A 13,840-nucleotide genomic window follows, 5' to 3' on the forward strand; every position below is an offset into this window, starting at 1 on the left:
CACTGGGCTTGAGAAAAAAAATAGAAGACATCAGTAAGACCCTTACCACAGGGATAAAAGAGTTAAGAAAGAATCAATCAGAGATGAAGAGTGCAATAAACAAGATTGGAAACAGGCTTGATGCAATGAACAGCAGGCTGGAGGAGGCAGAGGAATGAATTAGTGACCTAGAAGCAAAACAGTGGAAAGTAATGGAGCTAAACAAAAGAGAAAAAGAATTGTGCAATGCGAGAATAGACTTAGGGAACTCAGTGACTCCATCAAACATAATAACATTCATATTATAGGAGTCGCAAAAGAAAAAGAGAGAGAAAAGGGGGCAAAAAATTTATTGGAGAAAATAATAGCTGAAAACTTTCCTAATCTGGGGAAGGAAACAGACATCCAGATCCAGGGGCACAGAGAACTCCCATCAAAATCAACAAAAGGGGGGTGCCTGGGTGACTTAGTTGATTAAGCAAGCATCTGCCTTTGGCTCAGGTCATGATCTCAGGGTCCTGGGATTGAGCCCTGTGAGTCTGCTTTCCCTCTCCCACCGGCCCCTCCCCACCCCCACTTGTGCATGGTCTCTCTCTCTCTCTCTCAAACCAATAAATAAAATGTTTTTTAAAAACCAAAAAAAGCAGGCCAACGCCAAGACATATTATAATTAAATTTGCAAAATATAGTGATAAAGAAACAATCTTAAAAGCAGCAAGACAGAAGGAGTCCTTAATTTACAAGAGAAGACCCATAAGGCTAGCTGGAGATTTCTCAACAGAAACTTGGCAAGCCAGAAGAGAGTGACATGATATACTCAAAGTGTTGAATGGGAAAAACCTGCAACCAAGAATACTCTATCCAGCAAAGCTATCATTCAGAATAAAAAGGAGAGATAGAGAGTTTCCCAGACAGAAAAATACTAAAGGGGTTTGTGACCACTAAACCAGCCCTGCAAGAAATATTGAAGAGGACTCTCTGAGTACAAAGGAGAGCCCAAAAGTGACAAGAAAGGATCAGAGAAAATCTCCAGAATCAACCACAAAACAAGTAATAAAATGGCAATAAATACATACCTATCAATAATTACTTTGAATGTAAATGGACTAAATGCTCCAATCAAAAGACATACGGTGTCAGAATCAATAAAAAAAAATACAAGACCAGGGAGGGGGGTGAGGGGATGGGTTAGCCCGGTGCTGGGTATTAAGGAGGGCACGTGTTGCATGGAGCACTGGGTGTTATACACAAACAATGAATCATGGAACACTACATCAAAAAACTAAAAAAAAAAAAAAAAGTATAAGGGATATCTCTGTATTACTTCTTACAATTCTGTGTGAATCTAAAATTATCTCAAAATAATAATTTCAATTAAAAAAATATATATGATCAAGGGGGGTAAAAATTCTATGGGATGCTTTATTCAGGCAGTTTTTTTAAAAAGCCCCAAATAAGATGTATGGACACCATATGTGTCATTGATTAAACATTCTGGTAGAATTAAATGTTAAAAAAAAAAAACAAGACCCATCTATATGCTGCCTACAAGAGACTCATTTTAGAACCTAAGACACCTGCAGATTGAAAGTGAGGGGGATGGAGAAACATTTATCATGCAAGTAGATGTCAAACACTCCAATCAAAAGACATAGGGTGTCAGAATGGGTAAAAAAAAAAAAACAAAAAAATAAGACATCTATATGCTGCCTACAAGAGACTCATTTTAGAACTAAAGACACCTGCAGATTAAAAGTGAGGGGGATGGATGCAAATGGATGTCAAAAGGAAGCTGGAGTAACAGTACTTATATTGGACAAACTGGACTTAAAAACAAAGACTTGTAACAAGAGTAAAGAACAGCACTATATTGTAATGAAGGGGACAATTCAAGAAAAAGATCTAACAATTGTAAATATGCATGCAACATGGGAGCATCCAAATATATAAAATAGTTAATAACAAACATAAAGGAATAATCAATAATAATACAGTAATAGTAGGGGACTTTAACACCCCGCTTACATCAATGGACAGATCATCTAAACAGAAAATCAACAAGGAAAAATTGACTTTAAATGACACACTGGATCAGATGGATTTAACAGATATATTCAGAACATTCCATCGTAAAACAGCAGAATACACATTATTTTCAAGTGCTCATGGAATATTCTCCAGAATAGATGACATATTAGGTCACAAAACAGGCCTCAACAAATACAAAAGGATTGAAATCATACCATGCATCTTTTCTGACCACAACACTTTGAAACTAGAAGTCAACCAAAAGAAAACATTTGGGAAGACCACAAATACATGGAGGTTAAACAACATGCTACTAAACAATGAATGGGTCAACCAGGAAATCAAAGAAGAAATTAATGATGAGCACCGGGTGTTGTATGTAAGCGATGAATCATTGAATTCTACTCCAGAAACTAATATTGCACTGCATGTTAATTAAGCAAAATTTAAATTAAAAAAAGAAGAAATTTTAAAAATACATGAAAACAAATAAAAATGAAAATACAATGGTCCAAAACCTTTGAGATGCAGCACAAGCAGTCCTAAGAGGTAAGTATATAGCAATACAGGTCTACTTTAGGAAACAAGACAAAATCTCAAATAAACAACTTAACCTTAGACCTAAAGGAGCTAGAAAAAGAACAACAAACAAAGCCTAAAACCAGAAGGAGGGAAATACTAAAGATTAGGGCAGAGATAAATGATATAGCAACTAAAAAAACAATAGAACAGATTGTTGTTCTGTTCTTATCAAAGCCAGACTTGTCAAAAAGAAAGACTTATCAAAAAGAAAAGAGAAAGGACCCAAATAAAAAAATCACAAATGAGAGAGGAGAAATTACAACACCACAGAAGTACAATTATAAGAAAATATTATGAGAAACAATATGCCAACAAATGGGACAACCTGGAAGAAATTGATAAATTCCCAGAAACATATAAATTACCAAAACTGAAACAGGAAGAAATAGAAAACTTGAACAGATTGATAACCAGCAAAGAAGTTGAATCAGTAATCAAAAAACTCCCAATGAACAAAAGTCCAGGGCCAGATGGCTTCACAGGTGAATTCTACCAAGCATTTTAAGAAGAGTTAATACCCTTTCTTCTCAAACTATTCCAAAAAATAGAAAAGGAAGGAAAACATTTAGATTCATTCTATGAGGCCAGCATTACCCTGATACCAAAACCAAATTAAGACTCCTCTAAAAAAAAGAACTACAAGCCAATATCCCTGATGAATGTAGATGCAAAAATTCTCAATAAAAAACTAGCAAATCAAATCCAACAGTACATTTTAAAAAATCACCATGATCAAGTGGGATTGTTCCTGGGTTGCAAGGGTGGTTCAATGTTCTCAAATCAATCAATGTGATACATCACATCGATAAGAGAAAGGATAAGAACCATATGATCATTTCAAGAGATGCAGAAAAAGCATCTGACAAAGTACAATATCCATTCATGAAAAAAATCCTCAACAAAGTAGGTTTAGAGTGAACATACCTCAACATAATAAAGGCATATAAAAAAGAACCCACAGCTAACATCATCCTTTATGGAGAAAAACCGAGAGGCTTTCCCCTAAGTTCAGGAACAAGAGAAGGATGTCCACTCTCACCACTTTTATTTAACATAGTACTGAAAGTCCTAGCCACAGCAATCAGACAAGAAAAAGAAATGAAATGCACCCAAATCAGTAAAGAAGAAATAAAAGTTCCACTATTTGCAGATGACACAATACTATATATAAAATCCTGAAAGACTCCAAAAAACTGCTAGAACAGATAAACAAATTCAGTAAAGTCACAGGATATAAAATCAACATACAGAAATCTATTGATTTCGATACACCAATAATGAAGCAGCAGAAAGAGAAATTAAGGAATCAATTCCACTTACTATTGCACCAAAACCAGTAAGATACCTAGGAATAAACCTATCCCAAGAGGTGAAAGACCTGTACTCTGAAAACTATCAAACACTGATGAAAGAAATTGAAGATGACACAAAGAAATGACGCACAAGACATTTCATACTTACGGATTAGAAGAACAAATATTGTTAAAATGTCTATACTACCCAAAGTAATCTACACATATAATGCAATGCCTATCTAAGTACCAACAGCATTTTTCACAGAACTAGAACAAACAATCCTAAAATTTGTATGGAACCACAAAAGACCCCAAATAGCCAAAGCAACCTTGAAAAAGAAAAATAGAGTGGGAGGCATCACAATTCCGGACTTCAAGGTATATTACAAAGCCGTAGTGATCAAGACGGTATGGTACTGGCACAAAAATAGACACATAGATCAGTAGAACAGAATAGAAAACCCAGAAATGAACCCACACCTATATGGTCAATTTCTCTTTGACAAAGCAGGCTAGAATATCCAATGGGAAAAAGACAGGCTGTTCAACAAATTGTGTTGGGAAAACTGGACAGCAACATGCAAAAGAATGAAACTGGACCACTTTCTTATACCATACACAAAATGGATTAAAGACCTAAATGTGAGACATGAGACCATAAAAGTCCTAGAGGCAGTAACCTCTTTGACATCAGCTATAGCAATTTCTTTCTAGATATGTCTCCTGAGGCAAGGGAAACAAAAAGCAAAAAAAAAAAAAAAAAAAAATTATTGGGACTTCATCAAAATAAAAAGCTTCTGCAGAGTAAAGGAAACATTTAACAAAATTGAAACTCAACACCCAAAAAATGAATAATCCAATTAAAAAGTGGGCAGAAGACAGGAATAGACATTTTTCCAAAAAAGACATACAGAGGGCCAACAGACACACGAAAAGATGTTCGATATCACAGATCATCAGGGAAATGCAAATCAAAACTACAATGAGATATTATCTCACACCTGTCAGAACGACTAAAATCAACACAAGAAACAACAGGTGTTGGCAAGGATGTGGAGAAAGGGGAACACTCTTATACTGTTGGTGGGAATGCAAACTGGTATAGCCACTCTGGAAAACAGTATGGAGTTTCCTCAAAAAGTTAATAATAGAACTACCCTATGATCCAGCAATTGCACCACTGGGTATTACCCCAAATAATACAAAAGCACCAATTCAAAGGGATACATGCATTCTGATGTTTATAGCAGCATTATCTACAATAGCCAAATTATGGAAACAGCCCAGGTGTCCATCAATGAATGAATGGATAAAGAAGAGGTGGGATATATACATAATGGACTATTACTCAGCCATAAAAAAGAATGAAATCTTGCCGTTTGCAACGATATGGATGGAGCTATAGAATATTATGCTAAGTGAATTAAGTCAGTTAGAGAAAGACAAATACCATATGATTTCACTCATATGTGGAATTTAAGAAAGAAAACAAATGGGGGCGCTTGGGTGGCTCAGTCAGTGAAGGGCCCAAATCTTGATTTCGGCTCAGGTCAGGATTTCAGAGTCCTGAGATGGAGCCTGGCATGGGGCTCCGAGCTCTGCAGGGAGGCTCCTTGAGATTATCTCTTTCCCTCTGCCCCTCTCCACCAAGCATGCTCTCCTCTCTCTCTCAAATAAATAAATAAATACATCTTAAAAAAAAAAAAAAAAGAACAAATGAACATAATGGGGAAAAAGGAGAGAAAGAGGCAAACCAAGAAACAGACTCTTAACTATGGAGAACAAACTGATGGTTACTGGAGGGGAGGTGGTGGGGGAGTGTATTAAATAGGTGATGGGGTTGAAAGAGGGCACTTGTGATGAGCACAGGTGTTGTATGGAAGTGCTGAATCACTATATTGTACAACTGAAACTAATATTACACTGTATGTTAACTGGAATTTAAATAAAAACTTAAAAATTAAAAAAATTAAAAATCAAATGCATAAATAAAGAGTAAAACAGTTGTTATCAGGGGATGAGGATGGGGGGACAAGATTGATGGTGTTTAAAGGTACAAATTTGTAATTAATTAAGTACTAAACAAGCCATGCGGAGAAAGGGGAACCCTCCTACACTGTTGGTGGGAATGCAAGCTGGTGCAGCCACTCTGGAAAACAGTATGGAGGGTCCTCAAAAAGTTGAAAATATAGCTACCCTATGACCCAGCAATTGAACTACTGGGTATTTACCCCAAAGATACAAATGTAGTGATCCAAAGGGGCACATGCACCCTGATGTTTATAGCAGCAATGTCCACAATAGCCAAACTGTGGAAAGAGCCAAGATGTCCATCAACAGATGAATGGATAAAAAAGATGTGGTATATATACACAATGGAATATTATGCAGCCATCAAAAAAAAATGAAATCTTGTCATTTGCAATGACGTGGATGAAACTAGAGGGTATGATGCTAAGTGAAATAAGTCAATCAGAGAAAGACAATTATCATATGACCTCACTGATATGAGGAATTTGAGAAACAAGACAGAGGATCATAGGGGAAGGGAGGGAAAAATGAAACAAGATGAAACCAGAGAAGGAGACAAACCATAAGAGACTCTTAATCTCAGGAAACAAACTGAGGGTTGCTGGAGTGGAGGGGGGTGGGAGGGATGGGGTGGCTGGGTGATGGACATTGGGGAGGATATGTACTATGGTGAGCGCTGTGAATTGTGTAAGACTGATGAATCACAGACCTGTACCCCTGAAACAAATAATACCTTATATGTTAATAAAAAAATAAACATACGGTTAGATCTTTAAGAAAATATATATTAGCTACCAGGAGAGAAAAAAGCTTATGGCTTGGCTACCTAATTTATAGAGATATTCGTTAACTTACATTGTTTTCCTTTGGTCACAGGTCTGCCTCTTTAACAACTGGCATAGATTCACAGAGCATCAATTTCAATAGCAAAAATTCAAATAATTTTATTTATATTTTGGGTTCAATAATTGAAGCTTCTCTAGTAATATTGAGTGGGAAAGGGTAAAAATATGTCATGTTGCAAATGAATGATATATTCATGGTGTTAACCAGATAAGGAACAGGGGAGTCTGGACAGGATATGGATTTATTCATAGTACATTTGGGAAAGACAACTTTGTTTGTTTTTTTTTTTAAGATTTTATTTATTTATTTGATGGGGGAGAGAGAGAGAGCAAGAGAAAGAGCACGAGCGGGGGAGGGGCAGAGAGATAAGCAGACGCCCCCACTGAGCAAGGAGCTAGAGGAAGGGCTCAATCCCACAACCCTAAAAATTCTAGGTGTGCAGTAAAATTTTGTTTCAAAAATGTAAGATGCCTGGTCAGTCTAAATCAGAAGGTGGTTGTGAAGATCAGCTGAGAAGTGCTTCCTTTAAGAATGTTTCCCTTTTATTTCTTTACAATATGACTCAGAAAATTCACTCAGTCAACAAATACTCAGTGAGTGCCTCCTAATGTGACAAGTTCTGTCCTAAGTGCTTAAAATATGACCAAAATAAACAAGAACCTCCTTTTCATTGAGCTTATATTCTATTTGGAGAAATCAGATAACAAAAAGTATACACAATAAATAAGTTATATAGGGTATAAGTGCTATGGAGAAAAGAAACAGAGCAGTATAGGGGTAATATATATTACCACCTTACTGTTTTAAAGAAAGCTGTTTTTTCTATAAAAACAAAAAAGATATACAGAGAGAGCATTTATCTACCAATGGAATGAGACAAGCTGATAGAAAGCATCCCAAGCAAGGGTTGGTGGTATCGAACCTAATAGAGGAGAGAATAAAACCAGTTCTGCCAAAGTAGTGGAAAACATTATAGCCAGCCGTATCTTTTTTTTTTGCCAACACCTAGTATATGAAATATACATGTAAACATATTGTGTAGATAAGTAGTCATTCTCATCTACAAAGATTCAGAAAATTCCATAAGAAATAAAATGTTACAACAAAGTAAATGTATCCATCTAGTTTTATTCCTTCTCTCTGAATATTTTTGGAAAAGTCTCTCTTGAGAATGATGTTTCACCATGAAGGAGTTGAAATATTGAATGCATCAAAATGAGTTATATGTAAAAGTACTTGGTATAGTACCTGGTACATGTGTAAGTATTTATTACGTATTAAAGAAATTTTAGGGGCACCTGGGTGGCTCCCAACTCTTGATTTTGGCTCAGGTCATGATCTCAGGGTCATGAAATCGAGCCCCATGGCGGGCTCCACACTAGGCAGGGAGTCTGCTTAAAATTCTCTCTCTCTGTTCCTCCCTCCACTCGTGCTTGCTCTCTCGCCTCTCTCAAATAAATAAATAAATAAATCTTTTAAAAAAACTTTAATACCCATTAGTCTCTTTCCCAGACCTTATTGGGGATTACTGATCAACTTTTTTTTTTTTCTTTTTTCCATTGGAATTGTTTTTAATATTTAAATACAAAAAAGTGAGCGCTTACTTTTTTCCTTTTTTAGACAGACACACAGGTCTCTCATAGCCAAAAATGCACAGAGGAAATGAGCTCCTGCTCTGTCCTTCGCAGTCCCCATCCTATGGATGAAACTGCTGCCCAGCCCTCCCTCCTTTCCAACATAGCAATTCACAGCGTCTGCTTAACACTACGGCTGTAATGCAATACGGATTTCATATTGTGTGCAACATCTCCATGCTTAAAAACAAAAATGGTCAGTGGTGCATCCTTCCCAGGGGCATCAGTTCCTGTGCCACAATGGGATTGTGAGATCTGCTGGTCATGAGCGATTTAGGGAAAGGTTGTGAGATCTGCTGGTCATGAGCGATTTAGGGAAAGGGGTGGGATGGCCAGGGCTGGCCTAACCGTCCGCATTGCGGCACTCTGGTATCAGAGCGAGGACAGAAGAAATGGGACAGCGCGGAGGGCACAGTTGCAAGTTGGGAGTCTCTGTGAGACATTGGGGAGAATTCTCTGCCAAAATTAAAAAAAAAAAAAGAATCCCAATAATCAGCAGTTCAAACACTATTGAATTTTCAAACTTGTCCCACCAAGACCAGTCATAGAGCAGTGGCGATCTAGATCTTTCCAGGAAGCGAAGGTAGCGCGCTTCCTGAGCATTCCTCCCGAGCGCCTTGGGTTAGGCCCTAGAAGCTTCTGCCGCTGCGGCTCCAGGGGCAGCTTCTCAGTCTCGAAGAGAACAGGAAGAACCAGGGTCATGAAGGAAGTGGTCCCAGTCCGTACAAGGCTGCCCTGGAAAACCTGTACATTTTTGGAGCCACAAAGAGGGAGGGATCAAAAGTGGCTCCAGCCGCGGACCGGACCCTCTGTGGGAACATCTCTGGCAGCGCCCACCGTCTCTCCGGCAGGGTCTCCTCTAGCTCCTCGTCTCCTCTTCCTCCTCCAGCTCCTCCGAATCGCTTTTCAGAAGCAATTGGTCCAGGGACAGGGGCGTCCCAGGGCCGCCCCAGAGGAGGTAGACATCGCTGATTAACTTTCTATCAACGAGCCAGTCAATAAGAGGGAAATAAAGTGCCCATTTTTAAGAACAAAGATAACACTCTCAGGCAAATCAGTTGCAGTGACCCTTGCTAACGCCGTTCTTTATCACACAGACAGAAGTAAGGTGTACATAGGCCCATACACTTCAGGGTTTATCCTCTAGTTCATAAGTCAAGTTGCTTTATCCATTGTTTTCTTAAAGTTCACTGCCCGTTATACTACCATTTCCAACAGAAAGTGTGAAATGCAAGGGGGAAATGAAAGCTGGTAAACACGGTTTATGTCAGGTTGGTTCTTAAATGTAAGTGAGGAAGTGGAACAGCTAGATAAAATTAGGTTTCAGGTGTTTTCACGTCTGCTATTCCTGTCTCGCATTACCACGAATGATCAGTAAGACACTTGTATAACTCAGTACGGTTTCTGGTTTCAAGAATTTCTGAGATATTTAGGTGAGTACATTTTATCTGAAAATCAATAATAATTGCTTCTCTTAGAAAGTGCTTCTGCAGGTAGGTAAGGAGAAATACTAGCTGATCATTAGAACTCTGACAGACAGCGATTTCTCTTCGCAACAAAAATGGAAGGAACATCCTCCCCAGACAGGCCTGGAAGCAACTTTTAGGTTCCGTCACACCTTTTTACATTGCTATTTTAGTAATTACAGTACTATCTTTAATTATTTGCCAGTCAGGCATCCCCCTGACTGAAGACTCCTTGAAGGAAGAATTGCCTTTAGTTTTTGTAGCCCCAGGTTCCTGGTCCAGGTAGGTCCTATTCATTCCAATTTCAGTACACGTGCCAAAGTGAGAACAGGGAGGCGTTATTCATAAGTATAAATAAGTAAATAAAAGATCACTGAGATTTATTTGAGTTAACCAGCTCTCTCTTAAACACTGCCAAGTCCAAGAAAAGGTTGGTGAAGTCTCTTGTTTGGGGGCAACCCAGGCTCCCTTAATTGCAAGCAGCTCTGAATCAAAATATATCCGTTCCCTTTCCTATCTCCATTATCTATGTGCAACAGAAGTCTATCACATCATTATATTAACTATTGGATCTCAGGATAAGCTGCCTTTCAAATAAACTGGAAGTATTGAAATAGTTGCTCTTGCCAGTGCATATGCTCTGGGCAAACTCCTTAAAAGTCCAAAACACCATTGAAGAAGTTCCTCTTCTTCAGTGAAGTTAGACTAGATAGCTTATACTGTGTAATTATGATAATTGAATATTCTGAGTAATGATTATTCAGAGACTCAGATACATTCTTGATGAAAAAGGATCAAACACAGTTCTCTATTTTTAACTTAGGCCTTCAGAGGGTTTATTATTTTGAAATCAAATCTATTAAACTTCGTGAATACATTATTCCTCATTAAGATTCCTTCTGAATTAATGTGATGTCTTAACGACATGGTATCAGTGAGTAATTTATAAGTAAAAATCATTTTATAATATTTATCTTAGAAATAAAAGAGAATAGAATATAAGAAAAAATGAAAAACCACGAGTAACTGATAAGGAGAGTAAGATATACAGGAAAGTCTCAAGGTTAATTTTAGCACTTCTTGAACACTCTTAGCTCATCATCTAAATAATTTACCAGGTATTTTATTTTATGAAATACTCTAGTTGACAAGTCAACACATTTCATGAGGCAACTATTATTGCAATTTAAAAAATTACTGAAAAAAGTGAAACAATTATGTGCCCTTAGTTGAATCTATATTAGACTATATAAAGTGAGGCTATATGAACTTGTTCCTGGTGATCCATAAGCCATTATAAAATATAAAGTATTATTATTGCACTATTGCATGTGTAAAATATTTTGCCCAATAATCAACCTTTCATTAATGGTGGCTCTGTGCAAAATTCCTTCTACCGCAAAATGACATCAGGATTAAGATGATGGTTTTCAAACATCTTTGTTTGTTGGCCCCAAGGAGGGTTTCTTTGAAACAAAATTCCCAAATAAATCCATCCCCCCCCAAAGAGTCCAAGGAAATATCTATGCTGTTCTTGGACCAGGAAAAGACAAATGGCTATTTTCAGTTTGGGGAGGCAATATAGGGAGTATTGAGGGCTGATGTAATCAGTTATGAAAGTAAGAAAATGGAAATCATTGATGGTTGATTACTGTCAAGGCATCTGCTCAAAAAAGAAAAACTTTTAACAGCTCTGGCAATTACTAGTTCTCATAAAACACTAACCAATAGTTAGCAAACAGTTTATGAAATCTTTTTTAGGCTGATTACCTGGTTTTCATTAGACGAACCTAATTTTTTGGAGGTGCAAGGTCCATCGTTATGGCCTACCTTAGATAACTATTAAATGAGCTTACTCTCCACCACAAAAAGCTTAAAAATCGAAATATGTTATCTCCATTTCAATTCTTACTATTCTCTTTATATTTTTCACTATGTGGAATCAAGAATTAAAAAATATATGTTATGGTTTTTAACCTAAGCAACATAATGCTAGAAAACCAAGAAAAATTTGAAAAATTCAGTCATTCACAAAATTGCACATAGTGTTTATTTAGCAAAATATTTTTATCTGGCCACTTAGCGTCATGTATATGCAACACTAATCATTGCAGCAAGTCATCAAATATAAGCTTTTTGCTGATTTTAAGCAAATTCATATAACTTTAATGATAGAATACAGCATTTTCTTTTTACCCTTTCTTCTTATTAAATGCCGGGGAGCACATTTATCATCTGAACAGTCACATTAATATATTTTCAAATCTTTTACTGACATGTAAAAACAGTTTAAATTTACATTTATTTATTTTCTTATCCTAGGTTTCAACAATCATATCACAAGTCCCTGAATTATCCACAGAGTTCATTTTGTTCCATTTTACTCTAGTTACAAATCTACATACACACACACACACACACACCTGCTGGAATTTGCACCCATCTTATTTTAATTATATTTTGAATACTCTTATTTTTCAAAAGGCAACAGTGAGTTATCTGTGTGAAATGGCTAGGATGGAGGGAAATCAAGCATTTTTAACATAATAAATATTACTTGCTTTATAAAATGCTTCCAGAATCTAAAAGCATACTTAAAACTGTTTTTGAAGGAAACTACTTCAGAGAGCAAAATCATGTGATAAGATTAATGCAAACTTCGATGTTTAAAATCTACACTACAGATTTTAAATATGTCTCTTCATTTTTCATCTCACGATTGTGTGCCACAATAATGAAGTACTGGGAATAAGGTTACTGTGCTCTGTAAAAGTCAATTAAAATTACAATCTCATTTTCTTAACTTTTTAGACACAGACCTTTCAGCCCATGCAGCGTGTATCCAAAAAGACCTTTCCTGTAACCATTAGCTATCATGATTTTTAAAAATTAGAAAAAAGAAAAGATAAATGATAATGATATACTCACCTTTTGGTGTCTTAAAATATTCAGGCAAAAGTAAAATGAATGTGATCAGTATTGCCAAAAGTAATTTAAAGAGGGCTGTTTTTGTCATGTCTCTTCACATGACACAGTATGTTCCCGACCAGGACATCGGTGGCATGTTTCTTCCTGCTTCGGTCTTCATCTCTGCAGTACTTTAAGTTTATGCAATTTACTTTGTACTCACTTCCTTTTGGGTAAGACTTAAAAAAAAAAAAAAAAAAGGCCTTGAACAGAGACGTCTTCATTTTGAGTCACTTTACATTATGAAAACTACCGTCTAAGAAGTAAGACACTTCCAAACTATCTTCTAAACAAGAAAGTTTAAAAAAAAAAAATGATCTCAAGAAGCAAAGGGGTCTTGTCCTCATCTCAGTTTGAAGCTATTTTCCCACGTTTCCAATCTGTAGGAGTAAATATAAACCCACAGTATATACACCAAAAACAACAAGATGAAGGTCAGTGGTGTCCAGTTACTCATTTACTTGTTAAATGATTGTTGGCCCCTTTTAAATGCCATGCTGAACTGGATTCTGGTGTTCAGAAAAGAGTGTGTCTATAAGACAGTAAACAGTACAAATGTAAGGATAAACCAAAATTTCAATTCTACTTTACTACCTTGTATAAAGCAATGGAATGGGACTCATTATCCTTATGCCTATAAACAGTGTGATAATTGTTACCGAATCCACACTGTCCATTCCCATTTCAAAAAAAAAGATCTTTCATTATGATAATTCCAGTGAAGTAAAAGACTTTGTCTTAGAATATAAATGAAGAGTAGGGGAAGTTCATGGTGAAGAAAGAATATGTACAAACAAATACTTTTATTCCATTGTTCTTGTTTTCTGGTTTAAAAAAAAAAAATGGTAGGGAATGTCTCCAGTCATTTTCTGCCTGCTCATTCCCTATGGTACCTCCATCACCGCATCTGTTTCCATTCATCCCACCCAACCCTGGGCTGTAGGGAACAAGGGGTGAGTGGGGAGTAGGAGGCAGGGAACAGAGGTCGTGCTGTGAATATGTTGTGAGTACA

The 13,840-nt window shown here is 36.8% G+C and overlaps 1 protein-coding gene across 5 annotated transcripts in view; it reads right to left on the bottom strand.

Annotated features, from left to right (window-relative positions):
* The window catches only part of TMEM156 (transmembrane protein 156), a 48,706-nt gene extending 35,507 nt beyond the window's left edge, over positions 1–13,199 (bottom strand). For 2 of the 5 annotated variants that reach the window (XR_013446315.1, XM_036112359.2), the window contains exon 1: positions 12,790–13,199. Coding sequence is in view for 4 of the 5 variants with exons in the window: in XM_036112359.2 (XP_035968252.2) it covers positions 12,790–12,877 (88 nt within the window). In the remaining variant the exon portion in view is untranslated. The remainder of the gene's footprint in view (positions 1–12,789) is intronic. The other 3 variants (XM_036112351.2, XM_078068516.1, XM_036112342.2) reach the window with 3 other exon arrangements.
* Positions 13,200–13,840: the final 641 nt, after the last annotated feature.

This window comes from Halichoerus grypus, chromosome 3, assembly GCF_964656455.1.
Source record: "Halichoerus grypus chromosome 3, mHalGry1.hap1.1, whole genome shotgun sequence".
Taxonomy (NCBI): domain Eukaryota; kingdom Metazoa; phylum Chordata; class Mammalia; order Carnivora; family Phocidae; genus Halichoerus; species Halichoerus grypus.